The sequence below is a fragment of the Oryzias melastigma genome, linkage group LG23, assembly GCF_002922805.2.
Source record: "Oryzias melastigma strain HK-1 linkage group LG23, ASM292280v2, whole genome shotgun sequence".
NCBI classification, from domain to species: Eukaryota; Metazoa; Chordata; class Actinopteri; order Beloniformes; family Adrianichthyidae; genus Oryzias; species Oryzias melastigma.
The window spans coordinates 8047696-8074109 of record NC_050534.1 but is presented as its reverse complement, the minus strand read 5'-3'; the positions used below and the strand labels follow the sequence as shown (position 1 = coordinate 8074109).

At 40.2% G+C, this 26414-nt stretch overlaps 2 protein-coding genes across 5 annotated transcripts in view; one reads left to right on the top strand and one right to left on the bottom strand.

Moving 5' to 3' along the window:
• LOC112153035 (protein Wnt-7b) lies at positions 1 to 22193 on the top strand. 4 transcript variants are annotated; one of them, XM_036210288.1, is made up of 4 exons: positions 1 to 850; positions 13118 to 13344; positions 16615 to 16886; positions 19986 to 22193. In XM_036210288.1, exons 1-4 carry the CDS (start codon positions 711 to 713, stop codon positions 20463 to 20465), a joined length of 1119 nt encoding a protein of 372 aa, XP_036066181.1. In that variant the 5' UTR covers positions 1 to 710; the 3' UTR covers positions 20466 to 22193. The 4 variants fall into 4 exon arrangements, with proteins under 4 accessions (XP_036066181.1, XP_024138677.1, XP_024138687.1 ...); XM_024282909.2 differs by lacking the exon at positions 1 to 850 and adding an exon at positions 11705 to 12260 and having other exon boundaries at positions 13118 to 13340; XM_024282919.2 differs by lacking the exon at positions 1 to 850 and adding an exon at positions 11705 to 12260.
• atxn10 (ataxin 10) overlaps positions 1 to 26414 on the bottom strand; it is a gene marked incomplete in the record, with an annotated part of 61635 nt that overhangs the window by 28079 nt on the left and 7142 nt on the right. The window contains 2 exon segments of the mRNA XM_024282887.2: positions 24921 to 25087; positions 26378 to 26414. Coding sequence (XP_024138655.1) covers positions 24921 to 25087; positions 26378 to 26414 — 204 coding nt within the window.

Sequence of the window (26414 nt, the reverse complement as noted above, 5' to 3'; positions counted from 1 at the left end):
AAGCCGCACAGCTGTGCTATATGTCCTCGCGCCTCGAATGCACCGAGCTCGCGGCGCTACTCAAACACACATTTGAATTCAATACAGTTTAAATAAACACTAACTGGTCTTCTTGGAGCAAAGATATCGGTCTGACCTGCTCGGTGTCTATCTCCGTTTCGCATCGGGGACAACAGAGGCGAAGATTATTCGTCTCCGAAAGGAGAAAGTAGGGCACGAAGAGGCGACCTCTTTTCCCCCACACCGAGACGGAGAACAGATAGCGGGGTCAACAGGTTATGTTCATCCGCAGATATTCGAAGACTTACTCCGAGATTGCTTCTTTCTGACGTCTTTAAAATATATATATATTTAGAAATTCCGACCGGAACCGAAGAGTCGCTATTTGTGGGGCGACAGTGCACGCGCGTGGCTAAAACAACAACAACACTTTTTTTAAAACAGCCGTTAGCGCGTAAAAAAAAATGACGCAGTTTTAAAAGCTCCAAATTCATCCGCGTAGTGTAAAAAAGACTAAATATTAATACGCACCAACAACGTCTCAAGTTCAAGTTTCTTCCTCCCGGGGAGTCTCAGTCTGCTGGCTTTATATTCCCAACCGCGGACGACGGCTCCGTTTCGCTTGTAGCGCCAAACAAAATATTGTTTAAAAAAAGTAGTGATATGTCTATAAATTAGAGAGTACGTCGTGTCAAAGTTGTCGAAAGACGATGTCGAGGCGCTGCTCCGAGGCGGAGTATCTCCCGGTCTCCGCGCTTCCCTCGCCGGCCATGTCGCTCGGTTCACTGGGGGCATTCCGGCTGCAGACTGCGCCGCCGCCGAGGAGCCAGATGCGGCGAGTTCAGCTGAGGTGAGACACGGTTATACAACAACCTGCCGGGTGTGGGGCAGACTGTCCCGCTGCTCCTTTAAACACGAGGGGGGGAGGAAATACAAATAAATAAATTAAACAAAAATACTTCAAAAATTCAGTAAAAAAAAAAAAGCTGCGTTTAATATTTTGAGCTGCCTCACACCCTGCCCACGTTTTTACCCCTCCGCGAATAAAAAAAAAGAACTATTTGTTTTGGTAAGCTAGCAGCTAATGAATACACAATAAATATTTCTTTTATTTAAATGTAAAATAAATGTTTATTTTTAAGTTAGGATTAAAAAAGAGGTTCTAACTTTATTTTTTGAATATGGTGCTAAGCAATGAAGACTTTAGCACCAGTCAATAACAAGTCTAATTTAATTTTATTAGTTTATTTAACCCCTTATCTTATTTAATAAGGAGCAATAAATTATAGTTTAGCTGTAAACTTGAAATGTGGTGTAAAATAGTTCCTCCTTTTTATTATAATTAAAACTTTTTCCATTTAAAATGTGATTTTTTTTCCCCAAAACAATCTAACTTTCTTTTTAAAAAGCTACTCACCTGTTAGTTTAGGACACGTGACACACCTGTTTACCATCATCTGAAATTTTTGTTAAAAACTTCATAAAAGTAAGTGTTTTTATCTTCTTCTAAAGCTCAGGTGACTTTGATTTCTGAAACCATCTGTGGAGAAGAAGAAAGGGCAGTTCAACATTAAAGAAGTTTTATTTAGTTTTTATAAGTCAATGTGTAATTTGTTTAAAAAAAACAATAAGTAAAAGCAAAATTTTGCCACTTTTTCTATATGAGCTGCTTTTTTTGAAAATAAAGTTGCTTCAAACCGTAAAAAGCATTACAAAAAAGTTATTTTTAAAAATCTCTGCACAATAAAACTACTAAATATAAATTTATTTTGAAAATCTAAATTATTAGATGGACATCCATGTAATATCATTGAAAATACTAGATGACTGTTACATTGACTTCTGTATATGCAGAATTTTAATAATGCAGAGGGGCAAATTAAAGGGCATCCCGAATAAAGTGAATCCAATTTTATATGTTGGAGATAATGTGCTTTGAAGATATAGATAAAAATTAACTTTTAATTACTCCCCTGGAATGTTCGAGCACACTCCTTTACTGAGAAAAGATGGAGTGGGATTTAGGAAGTCGTCAATTATTAATAAAATGAGGGAATTAATGAAAAATGAAATTCCTCTGTCGTTGAATTTTGTCAAAAGAGATGCAAAAAAAAGTTATTAACGATATAAAAAAATACAATTTGTAAAAACACATCCTCCCAATGCTTTTATTATTTGAGGACACGGCAGCGTGGGACGAGTGCACAGAGGGCTTCTGGTGAAGCTCACTCGACGAGTGACATTACTACTGAACTCAGTGACCGAGCTTCATCCCTGCATCCATCGGCACAGAAATATACCATAGGATTAAAGTGTGTGTCCGTGTGTGTGTTTTGCAGACTAGCTAAGTATGCAGCCTGTTGCTTATTGGGATTATAGGGTGACACAAGTTCATATTGATCCCATGATGGGACTCAAACACACACACATGTTTAGCCTGCACACATTTGTGAGGGCATAAAATTGAAACGGCTCCACATTTATTTTAATGTAAAATCTTGTCCACAACTTATACATTTTTTTTTCAGATTTATAAAAAAAGAGATATTACAATGTTGTAATAGATGTGTAATTACATATTATTATAGTATTAATTTTAATAGGAAACTTAATTAATTTAGGAAATAAATGACTTGAATTATTTTTATATGATATAAACTTCAACATGTGTGATACATTCATAAAAATGTATTAACCTAAATTCTGAGTTCTTCATATAATTGAAAATAAACAGTAAATGTCTTTTATTCTGTAAAGAAAAAAACATTTTTTTTTTAAATTACATACATTTGTTATTAATTTTATTTAAAAAAATATGTTCAAAAGAAGAATTTATTGTTTTTCTGGATAATTTCTGAAACTTTTATTTTCAAATCTAAAAATTCAGCTTTTGTAAATTATGTTTTTGTTGTATTTTGTTTTATTAAAAACAATTGATTAACAACCTTTAAACATTTTGAAGTTAAATATTGTAAAGACAATCAAATAGTTATACATTTTTAAATATCTAACAGTCTAAAATGTTTATTGATGTCATAAATGGTGGTAAGCAGCACTGATCAATTCTTGGATTGATGGATTCTGAAATCTCATCCATCTCCTCGTTAATGTCAGTTATGGATCATTAGTAGGAATTTATGTAATTTCTTGGTTAAAGTTGTTTTACGGTATTTTTTTAACCCAGACTTGAAGTGTGGAGGTGCGGAGACGCGTGGGACACGAGGTCCTGGTTGAGGATTCAGGAGGCCCAGTTTCTCCTTTCCGCAATCAGACACTTGGTGCTCCTTCCTTGCCACGTCTCCGCCAATATGGATGGCGGTTAAGACAAAGCTGGCGTTCTTCGCCGTCCGGGGCCCCTCTAAGTTTTATTTCAGGCCACTGCTTTCAGACACAGGCCGAGGAGGAGGCGGCGGCCGGAGGAGAAGAGGAAGGAGCAAGAGAAGAGGAGCCAGATGAGGGGAGGTGTGGAAAGAGAGGGAGGAGCCTGTGGAGAGGACCAAAACGCTGTCTTCCCTCGTCTCCCCTCTCTCCCTGTTCCACCTTTTTCACCCCCCTCCTACCCCGGCCTGGAGCCATCTATGGTGCTGCAGTGCGGTACCACGCCGCGCCCTGAAAACGCCAACGAGGAGGAGCAGGAGTCTGGATCTAACCTGATCAAGCTCATCAAAATTCACCAACTTTTTCAATTTAAGGGAGGCTCCATTTAGAGTCTGGGTTTGCTTAATTGAAATGAGGCCTCCTTTATATGATGGGGGGGTTCTGCCTGAGTGATCAGGTGAAAGTTCACATTATTCACATCACCTCCTCTTTTCTTAGTAAGAGGAGGCCACATACTTTTGTCATTTCGGCTCACAGAGACCTGATGCTGCTGAATCAGTTTGTGCAATAACACCATCATCATGTTGGGACATGGTTGCTACAGGTAACAGGTCAATGATTACCAAGCGGACCAAGGGTGTCCTTAAACTCATGTCGGTGGAAGAGGAGTGGGCGTCAGCTGCCATCTGCGTGTCCAGGCCTTGCGTGGTCATCGGCTGAATGTGTCTGTGTTGGCGTCAGGCCCACGCTCTGCAAGCCTGCGATGGTGAAGGGATGCTGTGAACTGCACTGGTGTGCTTTTCTTTAAAGACCCACATCTATTTTAAAAGCGTTACAAGTGGTCTTTTAATTATGGTTATGTTGTTTTAGCCAAAATTAAAAAAAAATTGTGTCATTTTATAGAACATAAATATGTAGAGCGTCAGGAGTTCATTAGAAATTAATCTCTGACTCCACCCCTCCCTGTTGCAGAGAGCTTTCTGTTTACACGCTCTCCCCACTAGCTTACAGCCAAGCTAAAAGCAACATTGGAGCTATCCAGCCGTACAGTTTTGAGCCAGCTCAGATGAAGAAACCGAAGACATAGTCGCCTACAAGTGGATGCATCAGATTGGATCAGACCAGGGATCTTGTGTCCCCGCCCATCGTATTTTAAATAAATACAATCTTTTATAAACTGCCTTTTTTCGTTTGCTCCCGATTCACAACAATTTGAATAAAGAAAGACTCTAAGGCCCAATCCAAATTCTTCCCTTCTTCCTTCCCCTCAATTTAAAGTGGCTGTTTAAGTGGAAGTCGTGTCCGGATTATTATTTTTTTAATTTCACCCTCTAAACGGAGGGATACAAAGTCCTCCATCACGAGAGTAAACCGCATCGCGCTAAGAAGCAATATTCTTTACGGTGCGTTCTGAAGCACAGAAGTTTACATTTGAATATAAGTAATGACTTTTTGTTGTACCATGACCTTTTCAAAGTTATAAAACCGCTGTTGTTAGCGCTGGAAGCTCCGCCCTAAAGATAGCGGATGACGTAATCGAACGAAAGTGACATCCGAAATATTTGACACTATAAGGGAGAAGGGAAGAATTCAGATTAGGCCTAAGTATCCTCTATCATCCGAAAAATGCCACAAGAACATGTTAAAAACACCAGTTTCATCAGTGCACTCCCGCACTCCAAAAGGCCCCCCAGATTCAGGGCTGGCCAGGAAGAGTCCCACTGTTTGCCTCACTTGTTAGCTCCCTTCCTGTGCTGGATCCAAGAGCTCCCATTCTCCCTGGAACACACCACAAAGCTGGCCGCAGTTTCTGCCCTGCAACCATTGGGCAACATCCGACTGCTTAATTCATACAGCGCCCCCCTCCTCCCCCTGGTAGCCATGTCAGCAACAATTCGCCTGCAAGGGCACACACAGGTGGGGGATTTGAGCAGGGGGCAGAACTGCAGACGAGCCAAACCGGTCCCACAGTTCTTAACTGGCAGAGAGACGCCTTTGGCTTGAGCCGCAGCACCCCGGAGCGGACGGTTGGGAAAGCCGTGTCCTTGCTGAGATCCTGACCTCTGGCTCTGAGCTCCACCCAGGCAGCGGCGATCACATGGCTCTGCTTTCACCCTCTCCTCCATACCTTTCTCTACTCACCCCCCCCAGATCCCCGGATGGCCACAAACAGCCATTGTCACCGGGAGCCACAAGAACAATTGAGTTCTTATGCTGCGGCAGGTCAGGGGACGGAGGGAGAAGTTTGGCAGGAGCCTCTCAAGGTAAATTATAGCTCCATTGTTTAGAGAGGCTTTGAGAGGAGGCCCGCCGCTCTGAGACACCGCTTCAGCACATTTGGTGTTTCTAACCGTGCAAAAAAGAGGTGTTAAGAAACCACTTTTTTGTTGTTTTCTTTCTGGACTCCCATTTTGGAAACCATCCCAAGTAAAAATGGAATAATCCTTCTGGATGGTTCCCTCCTTTCTCTCTCAGATGGAGGCTCCGCCCATCCACTGTCCTCCCGCGCTCCCGTTGCTCCGCCCCTCCTCTGCCTTATCCCCTTTCTGCATGACATCATCCGCACATCTGTCGTCCCCACAGGGGGCTGGTGACACAGACAGGCCACAAAAGTTACAATTCCCTCCACCACCACTTTTAAACATCACTTTTATCCTCTTTTTTTTTTTTTCAACTCCGATCTTTCCTCCTTACGTCAGCCTGCTGCTCCCTCCAACGTGTGCTTCAGAGCCGGCAGGAAACAGCCATTAAACTAAATGATGCATGAGTCCGACCCTGGCCTTGACCCATGTGATTGTAAGCAAACTCAATCAGCAAGGTCAGCGCTAACACACGGTGACGCGCTCAAAAGATGGTGCACTTTTTCCTGATTCCAGCTAACAGACCCCGTTGGAACCGGGTAAGAGGTTTGTGGTTCCATCTCTTTACATGTATGTGTAAATGAACTCACTACTAACAGATCAAACCAGCTTGAGTTGGATCACAGCAGGTTTACTCCTCTGGTGATGCGACTGAGCAGAGAGGATTCATTTTGGGAGGCTGCATCCCTGTTTCTGGAGGAATTTTCACATAAAAACTTGCAAGACAAGAAATCAAGAACACATTTAAACAAAAAAGTAGATTATATCTAATTACATAAAGGAGGTTGATGTTTATTCCAAGAGTAAAACACATTTTTTTAGTTTTATGTTTGGGCTAAACTTTTCCAAAAAAAAAAAAAAAACAGAAATTGTGCCTCAATTTTTAAAAAATGTCCATATATTTTTGATAAGCATGACCCTGGCTTTTTACTTTTTACTTAAATGACCCTCAGGCTACCATTTTTATTTTGTGCACACACATCCAAATCTATTTTTTATTCATCAATACCAGCATTTTTGTGAATATGTTTGCATATTTCCCCGTTTCCTGTCAGATTATTACATCCACCTTATGTCCAGAGGAAAAGTCCAAACATTTTTATATACACCAATTCCCACACCACTGCATTTGATATCATGGAAAAGCCCCAAATGTCCTCTGTAGATACCAAAAGGAGTGAATTCAGCGGTTGGGAGATAATCAAGTTTAGAAATGTCCTTTACAGACGACACATTTGCTGTTAGTCAGGAGGATCATGTAGAAAAAAGGATTTCTGTAAAAACTAGTTTATAAAAAAAGCATTTACAGATACTTTATAACAAAGATTGACTTCAGTAGAAGGAAGCAAGATGGTGGAAGCACAAAAAGGTAAGAGCAAAGCGCCCCCTGGTGGATCTCAGACTCAAACTTTTCCTGCAGAAACCAAAGGTTTTCTTTGTACCGAAGCAGCTTCAACATGGAGTGGTTTCCAAATCAATTTAAGCACATAATAAAGTGGAAGATAAACTTCTTGGTTTGGTTTTATGTCTTCAGAAAAACGCTTTTCTTTTGGTTTGAATGCTCCAAATGAGAAGAGTTTGGTCCAAAGCAAGACCTTTTGTGATACTCTGTCTCCCTCTGCAGTGACAAGTGAGCAAAAACTAGTGATAAAGTCATACAAGTGTTGTTTAAAAGGGCTAAAACTTCTATATAATGGTTAAAATTTAGCAGTCAGCAAACGAATCATGAAAGATTTTTAGACTTGTATGCTTTCTGTTCCCAGTAATGCTCACATATTTGCAGTACTTACAAACTTCTCCAATGAAAATCGTGTTTTTAACATGTATTGAAGTGTTTTCCTGACGATGGAGGAAAAATGTAAAGAAAATTAATTAAATTCTTTGTTCAGATAAATCAGGAGCAGACGAAAAATTGCAGGTTGAAAAAGTTATGACATTGAAAATACACAGGGCTCCATTCTGACAGATTCATAAATGTCTTTTTTTGATCTGGCACAAAACAGTGTGACTGGATAGCTCCATCACTGCTGGCCATTTTTGTTGAACCATCAATGTTAGGCTGGGATTGTGAGGGTCTGTAAGCTAGCAGGAGAGTGTATAATTAAAAAGTTTATAATGAACTCCTGCCGCTCTGCAGAAATTATGTCCCAGACAACAACACAATTTTTAGGTTTTTGGCTAAAAACGACATAATTATAATTAGAAGACCACTGGGAATACTTTTAGAATAGATCAAAAGACGATTGGAGTGAGTCTTTAAGCTACACATTAGCTACTTTTTCAACTCTAAGCACTTCCTTCTGTGACATCTGCATTACATGAATTCAAAATTCCCTTCATATTAATAGCATAAATCCAGTTTCTGAGGACCTCAATGTGTCCCGAACATTTCTTTGCGTTAATTTGCTCAAAAGCAGAATGGCTTTGTCCCCAACATGGAAGCAATGTCGTCCCCTCATCGTTTGGGGACTCTAAATCAGACCCGATAACTAAGTCATGTCTGTGCTGTGCCGTCTTTTCTTGGCAGGGGTTTTGTTGCTCCGTCTCTCGACAGCGTTTGACGGGCTATCTTCATTTCCACATTTCCAGCTTTTTGCCCCCATTACATCTATAAGCACCATGTGTTTGTCTGGCAGTATTATAGTCTAAACAATACCTCTAACGTTGCGGTTTGGCTTGAAAGCAGCTCGCCGCTTTGCGGTCACATGCCAGAACGGCTTATGTGCACTTGTCCGACCCAAACACATTAAACTCATCAGGGCGTCCCGGTGGATCAGAGACTCGCGTGATGTGCGAAATCCAGGCCTTTGACGGCCGTCTTCGCCCATCTCACGAAAGCTCAGATTTCACACTCGAAGGATAAACCTGCCATCACACATGTATTTATCTTCTTGTCAACAAAGGCTGTGAAAACATCAAAACCCAGAGCTGTCTGTAGCACTCAGCCCAAAGCGCCCGTGAAGTCTGGATGTGTTGTTTTACTCAGTTGTGTCTTAAAGTGGTTTCAGCTGGCTGCAGCAGCAGGGAACTAAGTTTGTGTTGGGGACTGCAGCAGCGTGATGCATGCTTGTCACGATCACCGCTTATTTAAATGATTATACTAAAGACAAAATCATCCTGACTGAGTATAGATTTTTGCACTTGTTTAGGTGCAGAAAGTTTTCCTGCATTCATGTGTTGTCGGACAGTTTGTTGTTTTTCTGACAATTGTGTATTTTCCGACTCAGAAATTCATTTTTTCCAATCATGCCATCACTACATGAACGCAGCATTTCTCTAAGTTTGAGTTTTCCCCTGAGGGACATCAACCCGTTGGTGTAATTGGCACTAAAATCAGAACTAAAGCTACAGTTTTTAAACAAAAACTCCAAAATATTCTGTTTTAATACATCCATCCATCTTCTTCCGCTCATCCGGGACCGGGTCGCGGGGGAAGTAGTCTAAGCAAAGATGCCCTGACTTCCCTCTCCCCGACCACTTCCTCCACCTCTTTTTTTTCTTCTTCTCACTGTGAAGCTACGTTCACACCGCTCTCAGCAGCACATGTTCACGGCCACTTTCATTGAAAAGTCTATATTAGCATTTCAAGATTTCCCATTCCAAACTCTTGTGCTCACACGTAACTATGTAAGTTTATTTCAGCTGTTCAGCCGTACAAAAGCACTGCCATTGAACGCAAGTTAAACCATTTGAACTTTGACCAGTGAGGGACAGGTTTGGTAGAGACGTGTGGGTGGCTAGTATCTGTAACAAACACGTAGTTGTGTTAATGAAAGTGGTTGTGGAAGTGTTTTTTCGTTATTCATTTAAAAAAAACACAGATGAATGTTTCTGTGAAGTCCAAAAAGAGTTCTTTAGTCCTTTAAAAATAGACTTTGTTTTCATTGTCTTAATCTGACATTTGCAACAATTTTGGAATTCATGATTTGTTGTGAAATATTTTATATAAATAATTAAATTTTACTATGATACAGGTGGAGAGCTTCTTCTCATCTTTACATTTGAGAGACATAATCTCTAAAATTCTCCTTTAAAAGCTAATCAGACTTGACAGAAGCTAATTGTTTTGAAGCAAAATGTTTTGTTTTTCTACCTTTTGTTGCTCTGATCCAAAATACTTTGATACTTTTTATAAATACTGAACGTAAAAAATGACTCATTTTGGGCCCAAATTGTAAAGTTTGTTTAATTGTGATTAAATTACTAAGAAATGTGATTTGAAAGTTTTTTATTATTATTATTTTACTTACTTTTTGGAATGTAAAAATGTTCTAACCTTTTTTGAAAATTGTGCTTTTTTTGTTGTTACCACTAATTTGTTTGTTCCTTTTTTTCCTACTTAAACTAAAAATCTTTTCAGGTGAAAATATAAACCCACAGCTATTAACATTTTACTTCACCAGAATTTATGTGATTCAGACGTCAAATACTGATTTTCTTTTTTATTCAGATACTTACTTGGACAGCACGGTGGAGTAGTGGTTAACGCTCTAGTGTCGCAGTGAGAAAGCCCCAGTTCAAATCCCAGCTGAGACCTTTCTAAGTGGAGTTTGGAGGTTCTCCTTTCCTCCCACTGTCCAAAAACTTGCTTCATAAGCCAATTTGTGATTCTAAATTATTTCTATGTGAGAGTGTGGCAATGACACAAACTGGCGTGCTGGCCAGGATGAACCTCGTCTTCAAACAACGGTTAGGATAGGCTCCAGCAACCCTGTGACCCCAAAGGTTTAGAGAAAGTATGGATGGAGTAATTTAGATTTAACTCAAGCTGTATCTTTGGAACATAATCACTCAAACTGCAAATATGGTTTTAGCCAACAGAAAAGTGTCAGAAAGATGGAAACCAGACTAAAATAAGCAACATGCAAAAATAAATGTTCACATTAAGTTTTTTTTTCTGCAGTAGAAGTGATGCCAACGAACCTACACATGTGAACTATTTTGAGGAATCTTGTTTGAGTTTTACTCTGAGTATAATGACTGTTGATAAAAAAGAAGGACTTTGTAAAACTGTTATTTAGGAAAAAACAAAGCTTTCTTCCTTCCTTTTAAAATATTCCATATATGTGATGTCTTGAGTAACGCATAGATAGAAACATGCAATAACTTTGAGATATGTAAATTAAATTATATTTCTGGCTAAGTTCCTTTTTAAATTCATTAGGAAAAAAAACTTCCTGCCAACAGAAAACACACACACAAAAAATAGGATGTTTAGGCTAACTTTAGTGCTTTGTCAAAGTTTGACATCTAAACATGAGACGCTAAAAGAGATCAAAATGACTGTTAGTTCGACATGTCTCACTGCTAGATTGTCCTGGCCTGAAACTCACTTTCATGATGCTAATGATGCTATTCCCATCATTCGTTCTCTCAGTATCTGTCCTAATGGGTTTCGTTTTGGTCATACTGTTCAAAAAATACTTAATTCTCTTCCTTCTGTGGTCATTTGGGAAAAAAAGATGTTTGTAACAAATCAAGAGCGCTGCAGCAACTGCGGTTTAATATGATTGTTTACACTGAGAAAGACGTGAAAAAAGAGACCAAAGCCAAAGGTTCAGATTCAACACAAAACAAAGCCACAATTTCGTTTTAGTTCAGTGAAATCCGGCCTCTGTCTGTTTCTTTCACAAATCCATAAAGCTAAAGGTTACAACAAAAAATCAAACTGTGATATTTTTTTGACAGAGGTTTATATTTAAAATTATTTTATATCATCATAATGAGTAAATCTGTAATTTTCATAGAATTTTAAAGTTTTATTAACTTATTGGGGGGACATTTGAAAAAATATATTCACTTCGGGGCTCGAGTAGACCCCTAAAAGCTTCTATCCTTTGGGAATAAAAACATTTGATTTGCAAATGCTCTTTTTGCTCTAAAAATAATACAAAAACGTCTCCAGACAACATAAGTTACTGTAAAAGTAGAAATCTCCACTCAAAAAGGAGTCTACTTGTGTTCCTGGATAAGAAATGCTTCTAAATGTTTTTCTGTGTAAAATATTTACTGTTTTTTTTGGTTTATTTGTATTGACATCAATTTCTATGGGAATTGGGTTAGGCTCGTGTTACGTCGTACCACATGGGGGCGCAATATTGGGGAGACACATTTAGCAGCATGTTGGTGTTTTATAAGTAATATATTAATTAGATTGTTATTTGGTCACGTGTCCATCTGGGGTGTGTGGATGGGGATGTGGGGCCCTGAATCTGCCCCCACCTCCCTGTCTTTCCCACTCCCTCATTTTTCCCACACCCCCCCACTTGGACATATTTCGGTCCAGGTGGCGGAGCGCGCGCGCAGAGCGGCCGAGGGATGCAGCTTCTCTCCCGCACGTGGACAGCTGAGCTCGGAGCTGCCGCCGCCGCGCGCCTCTGCCCCGTGACCACCTGATCCCCACAGGAAACCACGCTTATCTATCTGTATTATATTTTGAAATTCTTTCTTTTTTTATTAATTGGAAAAAGCAAAGTGGGACTTTTTTCAATGCGCCACCATGCTCATCATCTCGTCCCGCAGTGCGCTGCTGTCCGTCTACTACCCGCAGATCTTCCTCATCCTCACCAGCGGCAGCTATCTGTACGTTTCTGTGATCGCACGCGCTCTACTCATTTCTTCTTCCCCAGCAGCAGAAAGGGGCCACAGGTGTCCGGACAGACATGTGTTTTGGAGGAAGGGAAGCTCTTTCTGAACATTTACTTTTTCCTCGGATGTATTTGTTTAGTCAGCTTCAAAGGACATCAACTTCAATCACTTCTCACGTTGGATTTTTTTTTTTTTTTTTTACATTTTGGGTAAAGAGACAACCTGCTGTTGTGGATTTGCACCTGGTTCCAAACCCGTTTTTCATTGGCAGCATATGGAGAAGTGATGTTACATTGTTGCTTCTTGCTTTTTCACCCAAGTTTTTGTACTTTTGTTGCCTTCATGGCCCAAGCAGACACACTTTACTCATATTATTACCAAAAACAGGATCTGAGGGTTTAAACTTGAGAAAGAGTTGTTCTTTGACAGGAGCATTTGACATGCATTCTTGATTCTTGAATACACGTTTAGAATATAATATTCACACTGGACAAGCAGGGAAGGGCTTCTTCTGTCTTTTCTTCTGTTTACTAGCGCATGTTGGAACAGGCTTGGTGCAAAAAGTTGATAGTGCAAAAATCTTGCTCCAGGTTTTTTCTAATAAATGAAAGATTTGGTGTCATATACCTGACTGTCACAAAGTGAATCTATTCATTTCTCATTTCTGATCAATAGATACATGTGAGAGCTTTGAACGCCCAGAACATGGGTATACATAGACTTTTCATTGGAAGAGGGCGGTGTGAATGTAGTTTTAGACTTTCACCTCATATGACATGTTGTCCGGATGACTATCGTTTCTTTCCGGAAGTGATTAAGCTTGTTCTCTGCATATGTCCGTGTCCCTGCAGGGCGTTGTCCTCTGTGGTGGCCCTGGGTGCCAACATCATCTGCAACAAGATACCCGGACTGGCCCCCCGGCAGAGAGCCCTTTGCCAGAGTCGCCCAGATGCCATCATTGTCATTGGCGAAGGCGCCCAGTCGGGCATCAACGAGTGCCAGTACCAGTTTCGCTACGGCCGGTGGAACTGCTCGGCCCTGGGGGAGAGGACCGTCTTCGGACAAGAGTTAAGAGTAGGTCAGTCTGTTTGCAGGACATTTGAACGGTTCTGGTCCTACTAGAGACCAGTGAAACATGAACTACCACAGAGAGGAAAAAAGATCTTTAGGGATATGGGAATGATCTGTGGTGTTTTAACCCTTGTGCTATCCTAGGTATGTTGACGTTGGGAGTGGGGTCATCTGGACCCCACAAGACACTGCACTGAAATTTTTTTTCCTAATGATTTTTGAGTGTACATAAACATGAAATCCTGTCCACCTTCATCCACATTTGTCATGGGATGGATAACACGTCAATGTAAGGCTTGGGTCATCTGGACCTGATAAGATAGCATAAGGGTTAAAGGAGATTGAGGTGTTTCATCAGTTCACCATGGATTTTCCTTTTTTGCTCCAATAACTACTTGATTTTTTGTTTGAACCCCAAAAGCAACAAGCTCTTAGTTTCCAGATTGAATCTAAGTTGAGTAGCATGCAATATTTCTCCCTAGTGTCAAAGTATAAAAGACGACTTCATTCCAGGCGATGAAGGCTCATCAGGATGTCCCTTAAGTACTCGGGCTTTTACCCTTTCTATAACCAGTAAGACCCACATCCTTTGCCGTCCACACTCTCCCTAGCTTTTTATCAGGCGGACGTCCGCTTTGCGCCTGAACCGTTTCTATAAATCGCGCTTCACTCTTACAGTGTTTTGTTGCGGTCTCGTTGTGGGTTTGATACATGTTCGATAGAGCAGTCCTGGGACCGATCTGTCTCCAAGACGGGCAGACGAGGCGTCTGGGTTCCTTCTTTTTCCTTAAAGAAATAAAAAAGATTTTTCTGTGTAACAACTTAAGAGAGACACGAGAGATTTGAGTCCACTTCCTGTGTAAACTCTACTAAATACGCTGAAGATTTATTTATTAGAAAATGGTGTTTGTAACAAAAATGTAAGTTCTGACAGTTAAATATTCTGAAGGAGATTAAGAAGGATAAAAAATACACAGGAAGTGCAGAAAAAAAGAAAACTAGAAACCTGGTATTTAATTGTAAAAGTTGCCCAGTTAAGTTGTGGAGGCCAAGTTAAAATGCCAAAAAAGCCATAAAAAGTACTATAAAGTAAACGTCTTGAATAAATGCTAAGCAATCTAAATGTATTTTGGCATTTTACTAAATGAAAAGGTGTTTTCTGGAATCAATTGACAAAAAAATAAGATTTAAAAAATGTACTTAGTTTCAAAAAATAGGAAGAAAACAGTCATAGAAATATAGATACAATCTATGATAGATAGATCTATCATAGATACAATACATGGTTGCAAAAAAGTTCAATGTCCCGTGAATATTTACTTTTTTATATTTCCAGCTGAGGATTGGATCTCAATCCCTACAGTTTTTGCAGGGATTGGAAGCTTTATTATGGATTTACAGAATCAAAAGTCTTAGAAAGAATCTCATGGAGGAATTAAATGTTTCATGACCAGAATGGTCCAATCAGCTGCAAGTATCGAGTCCAAAAAGGATGTATCAGAAGATTCCAAGAATGTTGGCAAGAACTGGAGTGGGTTGGAACACCACATTTATGTTCTTGTCCTTTTAACTCTTGAATATAAGAGATGTCACCGGCAACACCTAAATGACATGTTCTTTAACTATCGGAACTCTTCGACAGTTTATCATCGTGTATCTGTTGCAGAGAGAAATAACTTTCATATTGGCTTTACATTGATAACGTAAATGACGCAAAGCCAGTTTTCTCTGCTTTAGAATCCGCTGGAATTACGTCATCTTCGTCAACAGTTGAAGAGTGACAGTAGTCGAAAGAATGTCAACACTGAGCTTAAAAGGATAAAAAAAAAACACTCTTATTCCTCTCAATGGAACTCATTAAAGCCCCCAGAGGTTGGTAGAAACTACCAACTGAAATCAGCTCCAGCAGATACAGGAGATGGCAATGATGGAGGCCTGCATCACTGCAGTCCCGTCAAAGTAAAATGTCAGCGGGAAGAGACGGCTAACCCTCTCAGTTTGCCTCTGGGGAGCTTGCAGACTTCCCCTGACGAGAGGAGATTTCCGAGTTTGTTTTGAGTTACGGACAAAAGGAACCGCAGGCCTAAAGGTCCAAGTTGGAAAGGAGCCACTGGAATCGCCTCTCCCTGGTGCATTAATAGTTTTTTTTTTTTCTGGTGGCAGCCGGAGAATATCCCATTACCGACTGAAGAGCCAATACATTCATTTCCCCTCCACCCCGTAAATATTAAAGCCTTTATTCTGTATTTCAATCGGTGATATTGACGAGGTTGGAAATTGATAGATCTCAGTCAAATGACCAGCAGACAGAATCACGTGGACCTCAAAAGATGGACAGAGAATGACTCTTATCTGATCATTTCTGCTTTCTTCACTACAGGTGGGCAGGATCATTCATAGAAGTGGAAGATAACTTGTTCTTGAGGGATTTTAGCCTCATCCAGCAGGAAAGGATTGAAATGAACAGACGGAAACTCAAACAACTTCATCCAAAACACAGACTTCTTCACTGTGAGAGCAGTGCCACTGTTTCAATATCCACAATGAGTTGTCCTGCGCCAAAACAAACATCCATGGTGTAATTTTTTTCTTTATAGCTGCATATTGTTTAACAATTACACTCCTTAATGTAATTTGAATCCCAAAGTTTCGACCAGTCGGTCGAACGGTCAGCGTTTTCCAAATTCCACGAAGGCACGTAGACTTACGAGCTCGGCTGTTTCCGAAACGAAGGAGTTCTGTGATTGAGGGTACATTTGTGGTCACGTTAGTTCCAAAAATTTCCTTTTTTTGGGGGGAAAAAACTGGAAACAAGGGAACAGAAAAGGGAAGAATGACCCACTCCGATGAAAATTGTGTTTTTGAAGGACGTGTATAGAAAAAAAAATTAAGCTCAAAATTGTATTTTTGAGTATTTCTATATTCAAATTGGGAATCAGGAGCTGATAGAAAAATACCACATTTATGACATAGAACATAATGGGTGGGGCCACAAGCTCCGCCCCATTCTGATTCATCCACTTGTAGATGACTAGATCCATGAACGTCTTTGTTTTCCTCGTCTGAGCTGGCTCAAAACGGTATGGCTAGAAAGCTCGGGTATTTCTCATCATTTTTGCTGCACCGCTAATGTTGGGTTAGGAGTGTGAGGAGCTGTAAGCTAGCAGGAGTGTTTATGAACAGAGAGCTCTCAGCAATCTTCTCCAGTTCAGTATCCTATCTACCGTATGGAAACGAGATTATTTCAGCAGATCTGAGCTCGGCTTGTCTCCTTCAGGCAGCAGGGAGGCAGCCTTCACCTACGCCATCACGGCGGCTGGAGTCGCCCACGCCGTAACCGCGGCATGCAGCCAGGGCAACCTGAGCCAGTGCGGCTGCGACCGGGACAAGCAGGGCTACCAGCATCGCGAGGAGGGCTGGAAATGGGGCGGCTGCTCAGCCGACATCAAGTACGGGGTGGAGTTTTCCCGCCGCTTCGTGGACGCCCGCGAGATCAAGAAGAACGCCCGGCGCCTGATGAATCTGCACAACAATGAGGCTGGCCGGAAGGTAACGGATAGAAAGGATTAAGTCTAAACAACAAACATATTATCTTAACCCTTTAACACTCGAAGCGTCACCAGTGACACTGAAGCACAAAATTTTTAACAAACTGTTGCTTTTCAACCGTTAATGCTTTTTTCCTTCAGAATCTACTTGAATTACATTGATCGTGTAAATGGTTGAAAAGTTACAGTAAATTAAAGAACATAGACACTGGAGCTCCGGTGTTAAAGGGTAAAAAAACACTTTTTGAATACTTTTTAATGCGCAATAACAATAACATTTTTTTTGCAAAAATGTTCAAATGCCTGTGACTGATTTTTGATATTGAAATCTTTAATGTAATTTATTAAAGTTATACAAAAATATATATATTTTTTCCCTTTTGAGTAAAAGAAATTAAAAAAAAACACCAAGTCCCACTTTAAAATAAAAAAAAAAAACATCAGTTTTAAGCAAACTTAAGTCCTTGATAGAATTGTGGGATTTTAAAGAAAAAATGTTGAGTTTCTTAATAGATTTTTTTTCTTTCATTAACAAGATATTAGCTCGCTCGGAGTATTTTTTTTACCTTACAGAATCCACATTGGACTTGTTTTAACTTCAGACAGGTTTTCTTGTGTTTTTGACTCCAAACAGGTATGCTGAATGTATTTGAGGAGGTTTCAGGAGAAAATATAACAAAACTAATGTCCTAAAAGGGACTGACTTTTCCTTGGAGGGGCCTGTGGTCACATCTAAGATGGTGCCAGAATCAATCTCTGCCCGGAAGCGGAAATTTCGCAACTTTAGGAAACCCTCTCAAAAATGATATTTTAAAAAAAGTTCAGAACTCTCAGCTTTTAAGCATTTAAATGTGACTCAGCTGTATCTGTCTAACAGTTTAGTGTGCAAGAAAGAGAACGTTGATCATTTCATTTTTTTCAAGTTAATATTAACAAGTGTTCAAATTTGTATGACTACAACCGTTTACCTCTGGAGAAAATGACGGGGAAATGTTGCTTTTTCACTGCGAATCAGCTGATCGCTGATCAGAGCCAGCGAAATGCCATCGAACAAGGTCGAAAAAAGAGAGAAGAAACAGAGAAAAAGGTCATAAGCTTAAAACGAGGGTTTCCAGTCGAGGACTTCCAACCAATGATTTTGGGTGCAAATGATGTTTTTTGGGGGGCTGGCTCCGGCAGGGGGATGGACTTCCGGCTATTAATTTTCGAGCGCCGTATTTTTTTCTCTGTGGCGAGATTCTCTTGTCTCATTGAGAAATGAATGGACGTTGTATGAAAAGTGACTAATGAGAGACAGATGCAGCGACGTCCAACTGAATCCAGGTGTGAAACTCTGACAGGAAGTTCATCAAAACAAAAAAGATAGTCTTCAAAATAAAATATAAAGTGTTTATGAGAACTGTACTGGACGAGGGTGAAGTCCCCCGTAGAAAATGGTTTACTTCAAGCTCCAACCGAATGAAGTCAATTCAGTCGCCTTTCTTTTTTTTTTTTTGACTAAAAATGTTGGAACCAGATATCGTCAGTAAGCAGTGATTGGTCCGAGTTCGTCTGAGTCATTGACAGCTTAAAGAGAGAACTGGACAGATTATCCCCTCCCCCCGTCCGTTCCAAACCGGAAGTATCCGCTGGTTTAAATAATCGAAATCCCATGGACTTCTACTGAGAAATAACAGGGATTACTCAGTCATTCTGTTTGTCAGAATAACTATTGGTGCTCTGCTGTCTCTTTTTAACATGTTCTTGCTGAATCTATTTTTTTTTCATGATATATTTTCTTTTTCGTAAGTTAGCCAAGTTATGAACTGACCAATCAGATGTTTCAATAAGAGCATGTAGTCCCCACCTCCAACATTCAAAGTTTTTGATTGAGAGATTCTCCTGAGCCCGCTTTCAGTGGAAGGGGTGATGGAAGGCCACACCCCTTCCACTGCTTTCAGTGTTCAGGGTGTGGCCTTCCAACAAACTCACTCCTGATTAGAAAGAGTGGTTCCCATAGAAATGATGACTCAGACCGACTCTTACCAATCCCTGCTTACAAATGTAATCTGGTTCCAAAATGGCGACTGAATTGACTTCATTTTGTTGGAACCCAAAGTAAGATATTTTCTACAGCCTCGCCCATCTCTATACATCTCAATGGTCTGAGTGAACGTTACTATGGTAACCACTCTTTCCAATCTGGAATGAGCTTGTTGGAAGTCCACACCGCTTGAAAGCGGGATCTGAAGAATCTATCAATCAAAGCTTTTGAATATCTGACGTGAGACCACAGTTACAGGCATCTGATTGGTCAGTTTATTACTTGAATAAACAAAAATATAATGAAGAAAAAATAGGATCAACAAGAACATGTTAAATAGAGTATCAGAGCAAGAATACGGAGTAATAGCTGTTAATTTCTCAATAGGAGTCTATGGGGTTTTGGCTTCTTGGGACCAGCAAGTACTTCCTTTTTGGAACGTGAGGGGGGAGGAGTCACTCAGTCCAGTTCTCATCTACAACTAATAGTTTTTAAGCTTGATATAGTAATCAATTAACTTTTTATGTAGAGTTTAGAGGGAATGTCTCACAAGTCCGTTGACTTGAATGATACAAGTCCACGACTTCCCTTGTTTCTCATTGTCAGATTTAGACCGCACTTCTGCATCTGAAGTGTGGTCTAAGCTGTGAAACCAAAAGCTGCGGCCATTAAAAATTCTATGTTAGATTAGAAAGCCGAGCAGTCACCTGTCCTGTCGTCTGAAGAAACGCATTTTGATGTCACGATGAAAATCTGGCTCAGAGCCACCATGTAACTCTATATCTGTTGGGTTGTGTAACAGCTCTGGTCGGTTCCCTCCGGTAGTCACGCCATTCCGCGGTCTGGAGAAAGGTAAAGTTAATTAGAGACTGCAGTTTGGGGGTTCGAGTTATTTTCCCCAGGTTTTTGACACAAACTTGGCGCTCTGGCTCCAGTGCTGAAAGTTGAAGTGCCCACAGGCATCCCAGCCTCCCGGAGGAGACCGACTAAAACGTTTTAAATTGAAGCTAAAGACCTGTGAATTTACTCCTCTTTCATTTCCCAACATTTATTTATTTATTTATTTGCTTTTGCCAGATCCTACAGGAGAGGATGAAGCTGGAGTGCAAGTGTCACGGTGTCTCTGGCTCCTGCACCACCAGGACCTGCTGGATCACCCTGCCCAAGCTGAGGGAGATCGGACACCTCCTGAAGGAGCGCTACAGCGAGGCGGTCCAGGTGGAGCCGGTGCGGGCCTCGCGGCTCCGCCAGCCGTCTTTCCTGCGCCTCAAAGGGGCCCGGGGCTACCAGAAGCCCAGAGACACAGACCTGGTCTACCTGGAGCGCTCTCCCAACTACTGCGAGGAGGACGCGGCCACGGGGAGCACAGGGACAAGAGGCCGACTGTGCAACGGCACCTCCGCCCTCGCCGGCGGCTGCGGCGTGATGTGCTGCGGCCGGGGCTACGACACGCACCACTACACGCGGGTCCGCCAGTGCAACTGCAAGTTCCACTGGTGCTGCTTCGTCAAGTGCAACACCTGCAGCGAGAAGTCGGAGGTTTTCACGTGCAAATAGCGAGTCTGCGAGTCACAGATTTGCACATTTTCACATCCGATCAGGAACTAGGACGGAAAACGGGACCATGGAGCAACTAAGCTGCTTGAAGTTCAGCTCCAAACGATAAAAAACTCAAGATTGGTACGGAAAAATGGCTGCTTCTCACTGTACTTTGTTTAAACACTGAAGAAAAGTTATTTATGGAAAAACATTTTAAATCTATTGGTTTCAGCATTTACCAAGACAGCAGTCGATTATGAAAACATTTTTTATTTTTACATTTCCATCAGTATTTTTGTTTGCTGTTCTTTTTCTTTTTTTGTGCACTTAATTGGACCAGTTTCCTGGGAGCTGGTATTGTGCATCAGTCCACTCAAAGAAAGCCCAGGTGGTCTAAACGCCCGAAACCAAAGAGACGACTAAAACGCTCTCGATTTGAGCTTTCCTTCGTACAGAAGTGATCGCCGTTTTCGGATGATTCCAAAACTCTGAGAGGATCAAAACATCAGAAGATATTTCTTTTTTTGTGTACACATGTGTTTCTCTTTGATGTGATGTAACTTACAAGGCAAATTGAAGAGTTTATATTTTTATATATGAGAAATGTGGCACTTTATGTCATAGATGGGAAGAGAGCCACTATTTTAAGTGTTCAGATTTGAAAGCTTTTAAGTTATTTGGATTTTTGTGCTCTTAATTTGAAAATATATGTTTTTTTTCCCTGGCTTTCAAAGTTGTCTATAAAGCTGCTGGACTCCTAAATGATGAATATTATTGCAGAGAAAAGTAAATTGTTGTGTCCAAATTCCCTCACTATTTCCTAACCATCTAGCGCCCTGGATTTTAAACATTTGGACACGTTTGCTAATTTTTTTGTTTTAATGCCAAACATGACATAAGCCTTGTGCTAAAGTAAAACAAAGACTATTTATGAATCCACTGTGTTCTCATGATGAAAACTTGGATGATTTATTTATAAAAATACATTTAAATAATCTTTTTTTTCATATGACAAACTGTTCAGACGCAATCTAATGAACATCGATGTACACCTGTTTTTTTGCGGGGACTACTGGGAAATTCTGCCCAGTTCTCTTATACAGTCAATGAATTGTAATCTCAGATACCCCAAAAAATGCCAAAACCCCTAAATGGTGCAATAAGTAGTGAGGAAATTCCAACCGGTGAATGGAGTGTGACATCTCCCAAAGAAATTGACCTACTTTTGGCTTCATTATGATATGGACGCCGCCATGTTGGAGCCAAATGACATCAGCAAGCAGTAATTGGTCTGAGTCATTGTTTCTATGGTAACCAGTCAGGCCAATCAGGAATAAAAAATAAAAAAAAATGGGAAGGCCACACCCGTAGACCACATACTTTTCTTGAAGCATCTGATTGGTCGGTTTATAACTTGCGCAACAGCAAATTTATCATGAAAAGCTTAGGATAATCAAGAGGATGTAAAAAAAAGAAAAAAGAAAAGCATCAGAACAAGAATGTTTATTCCAAGAAATAGCCGTTCATTTCTCAATAGAAGTCTATGGAATTTTGGCTTCCTGGAACCAGTGGATACTTCCTATTTGGAAAGGGGGGGGGGCACTTTGTCCAGTTCTTCCATACAGTCACAACTTACAATTCCAAATTTCAACGCCCTGGAAATTTCCCAGAAGTCTCAGCAAAAAAACAGTATGAATATAGACCACAATGCATTACATTTGAACGATTTGCCATTAAGAAAAAAAAGTATTTAAATGTATTTTTTTAGAATTCTGTGGATTTATGAATAACAAAATGTTCATATTTATTCCATTATTATTTTGGAAAATGGGTGACATCAAATTTGGCATTAAAAAAAATAGCGAAAAACATAAAATTTGGACGTTGTTAAATTTTCTTCAAACAACTTTTCTTAAGGACATTTAAAAAGGTCTTTTAGTTAAAAGGTATTAAATCAGCTTAGAGAAAAAAGTTCATTAAAACGTGTTTATAATAATCAGAACTTTTCTTTTCTCCAAGAAAAGTTGAGCATCCGTTTTTTGCCTTTAGTAGATTATTTTATTTATTACAAAAATCCCCCCAAAAAACATGTTTTTGTCATATTCATTTATTAGACATCATTCCCAAAGCAAAATGATTCAACTTTGAAGCGCAACAAGCTGCCAAAGACCCTGAAGATGCAGGAGATGGTCGGTGGTGTGAAGGGAAAACCGGGAAACGTGTTGGAAGGTAGGAGCGCGCGGCCGCGGCTTCCCAGCCTCTTTCCTGTTGGGGTTGAAAAGCATTGCGGCCGGCCAGTGGAGCGCGAGTAACAGCTGTTTTTGTTAGCCGTCTGAAATGCTGGGGACCGGAACCGCCTAAGCTCCCCTCACTATACCCATGGATTGAGGAGAAAAGTCGGAGCGATTGTTTTCGGTATACTTTGTCATAAAAAAAAAGTCCAGAGGCAGAGCAAACAGGGCGGGGCAGGCCCGTAAAGCGCTGCATTGTTGGGTTGTCAGGACCGCTCAGCTTCTCTGTGCAGGGAGGGATGCTCTGGTGCTCACTCCATCCGTTCATCCGCCCTCTGTGGGTGGTGGACAAGCTTGGATGCAGGCAACGAGGTGAAGCTAAAGACTCGTAAAATTTGCTACAATTTGAAACTGACAGATGCGTCTTTTCCTTTTAAAACTTCCTATTGACACCAACCCAACATTCAGCATCTCAGAAAAGCTGAAGCATATGTAGAAATCCATCACACAGTGCTTACAGTTATCCTATTTAATACGTTCTTGTGGCATTTTTCTGATAAAGAAAATTAAGAATTAATCCCAAGAAGATGGAAAAAAATGGCGCTTAAAAGAAAAAATCAGATTTGTAACATAGAAAATATGCAGGGCGGGCCACAAGCTCCTTACTTTAAGCAATAAGGAAAAGAAGAGGGGGCGGGGTTACTCAGCGCCACAACTAATGAACTATTGCCGCCCTGCAGAAACTATCCTAGAAACCAATTAACTTTTTAAAATTTGGCTAAAAACAGAATAATCGTAATTAAAAGACCACTTTGAAAATAGTTCAATAGATCTTCAGAGTGGGACTTTAAAGCTCATTTATTTTTTAAGTTCCCGCAAAAAAAAAAGTCAGAAAATTAGTCATTCAAATTGAAAAAGCTAGAAATAAAACATTTTTACTTAAGAGTTTTTTCTGGAAAAAGGTGAAAAGAATTACTTTATAGGACATTCAATTAGTGATTTTTTTATTTAAATCCAGTCATAATATAGTGTTTTGCATTATTTTTGTTCAATAATCTTCATTGTGAATCTCCCTCATATTCCCAAACGGTCCATTTATTCATCCATCCATTTTCTAAAAGGTCTTAATCCCTTCTGGGGTCAAGGAGTTGCTGGAGCCTATCCCAGCTACTGTGGGGCAAAAGATGGCCACACAACTACACACACACACTCACACCTGTGGGACAATTCAAAGTCACCAAGAACCCATGAAGCCTGTTTTTGGACTGTGGGACTTTTGGACTCTTTGAACTTTTTCATATTTATAATTTTCTGAGATCCAGAATTTTTGATTGTCATCAAACTGGAATTGTCTTGTAAAAATATTTGTTTTAGTTTCTGAACTAAATTTGTGAAAAATCAGCTTTTATTTTTTATACAATTCTAACTTGAGATGCACCTGTAAGATTAAATGAGCTCTAAGATTTATATATATTTCAATAATTAAAAGCATGCAATTTAAACCCTGCTTATCATCAGAGTGTAAGATTACATCTTAAGACTGAGAAATGTAACAATAAGTTACAGCAATAATATTCACACTTAGCCTTGAATGATCAAATTTGCATTATTTACAGAAGTATTTAGATTAAAAAAAATCCAGGAAAAAATAAATAATAAAAACAAAATGCATAGAGTTCCTCTATTATATCGTTTAAGCTCTTATTTTGATAAGCAGATCTTTACTGCTTTTTAATTAGCTTTAGTGTGAAGGAGGGGGGGGGTGTCACATCAATCTTCGTTTCCTGGACACTGAGGGACCCTCAGAGAAAACGTCAACCCCTGCTGGTGACCCCAGCACTTCTGAAAAGCTAAAAAAAAAAAAAACTAGCACAAAGAGGAGGCCTTTGTCTTTGGATTTACCCACAAGGCACCTGGCTCTTTACGAAGCACCAGGGTGTGATCACCCTCACCGACCTCACCTTACCTCAAAAGCATTTGTAGTGTCAGTAAGACTGCATATCCCAGCAGGAAGCTATTCTTATATTTCAAGAAAATATTTAAATATTTTAATTTAAAGCACTTCTGTTTTAACTGCGTTGAGTCGTTTCCTGACAGAACAGCAGGGTTAGCTGCGTTACCTTCTCTATTATTGGACTATAATTCCATAAATTCTATTTGATTAAGTGATAAACTAATATTCTATTCTGATGGAGAACCTGCTCAGACTGGACTTTATCTTCTTCTAGGAGTCCTTCCTCACGGTTTTCAGCAGCAAGCTTCCATCTCGCTCCTCCACCAGGAAGCCCAGCTCCCTGAGAGCAGAGTAGTCGACTGGGCCGCGTTGCTCCAGAGAGGCCACCAGCTCCTGGTTCTGCTCGTTGTTCTCCAGAAGGTTCCGGATGGTGAAGATGGCCCACTGGCTGATGACTGGATGCAGCTGGTTAAGGATGACTGGAGATTTCCAGAGGTTCAACCAGAAAAACTAAATGTTCTCATCCACATATTCAAGAATTGAAGACCGCTGTGGTTTTGAAGCAACGTTCAAGCAGCCACTTTCAACGCACATTTTGAAGACCATTTTCAGGCTTTACATAAAAAATGTGCAGCTATTGAACACACGCTAAAAGTTAAACCGGTTGAACTTTGACCAATCAGGGACTCTGATCTGGTAGTGATGTACAAATGGCGTCTCTTTCAACTCACGGAAGAATCAACAAGCTATAACGGGTTATTTTTAGAACAAACGATTCACTGTCCTAAAAATGAACATAAAATGATCATAAATACAGTAATAATTTTGAAATATTTACCGTTTCATCAAACTCATCAAATCCTGGACAATCTTTGACTTCCTGTTTGAAGCTCAATGTAAAAATCAAAGTGACTAAACCAGGTTAGTTCACCAAGTAACCACTAGGGGGCCTATCACTCTCAAAAGTCTGACCCTTTTTGGGGGTCAACTTTACAGCAGAAATAAAGTCTGGTTTTAAATTATTTTGCTTTTGTGCTTTAATTTAATCTTTTCAAAAGCTACGCTAATGAGCTTCAAGAGTTTAATTTTAGTATTTGAAGATAACATGGATGTTTTATTGAGAGGGGACAGACAAGATGGCGGCTAAAATTCATTACCAGCACATCAACCCCCACCCCAATAGCTGAACGTTTCAGTTGAAAAACACTCGTTTTTGGTTAAAAAAAAAAAGACAAATAAAAGAAGCGTTTTAAGCTTTAAACCTTTACCACTTGAGACGTCTGTCAAAACCGACTAGCCTCTTTGACATATTGTAACTGCTTACATGATTAGTGTGAATTAGCTGATCTGCAGAGAAAAGCAGGTTTGTACGGGTAAGCTACACTTTAAAGGGCCTTTTCACCAAGACCAAAGAGCTGTCTTAGGACACCAGAAATCAAATTGTGGACCTGAAGACTAAATCTGCTATAGATAAGCAGCTTGGTGTGAAGAAATGAATTATAAGGAAATGTTAGACCACTGGTAACCTCTCTCCATTCAGGGTTATCCGCAAGATCTAACCCTGTGGGGTCAAAATGATCACAAGAACGGTGAGCAGTCACTCTTTATTGCCCCACAGAAACCTTCCTTGGTCGTCGTTTCTGTACATTTAACTTAAAAACATGAGTATTTTAGTGGACACAAAGATCATCAGAGATTCAGGTTGTTCTGTAACTCTCAGATCGTCGTTTATGAATGAAGGATACAAGGATTGTTGCTGTCTATGTTGCAGCTGTCCAAGAT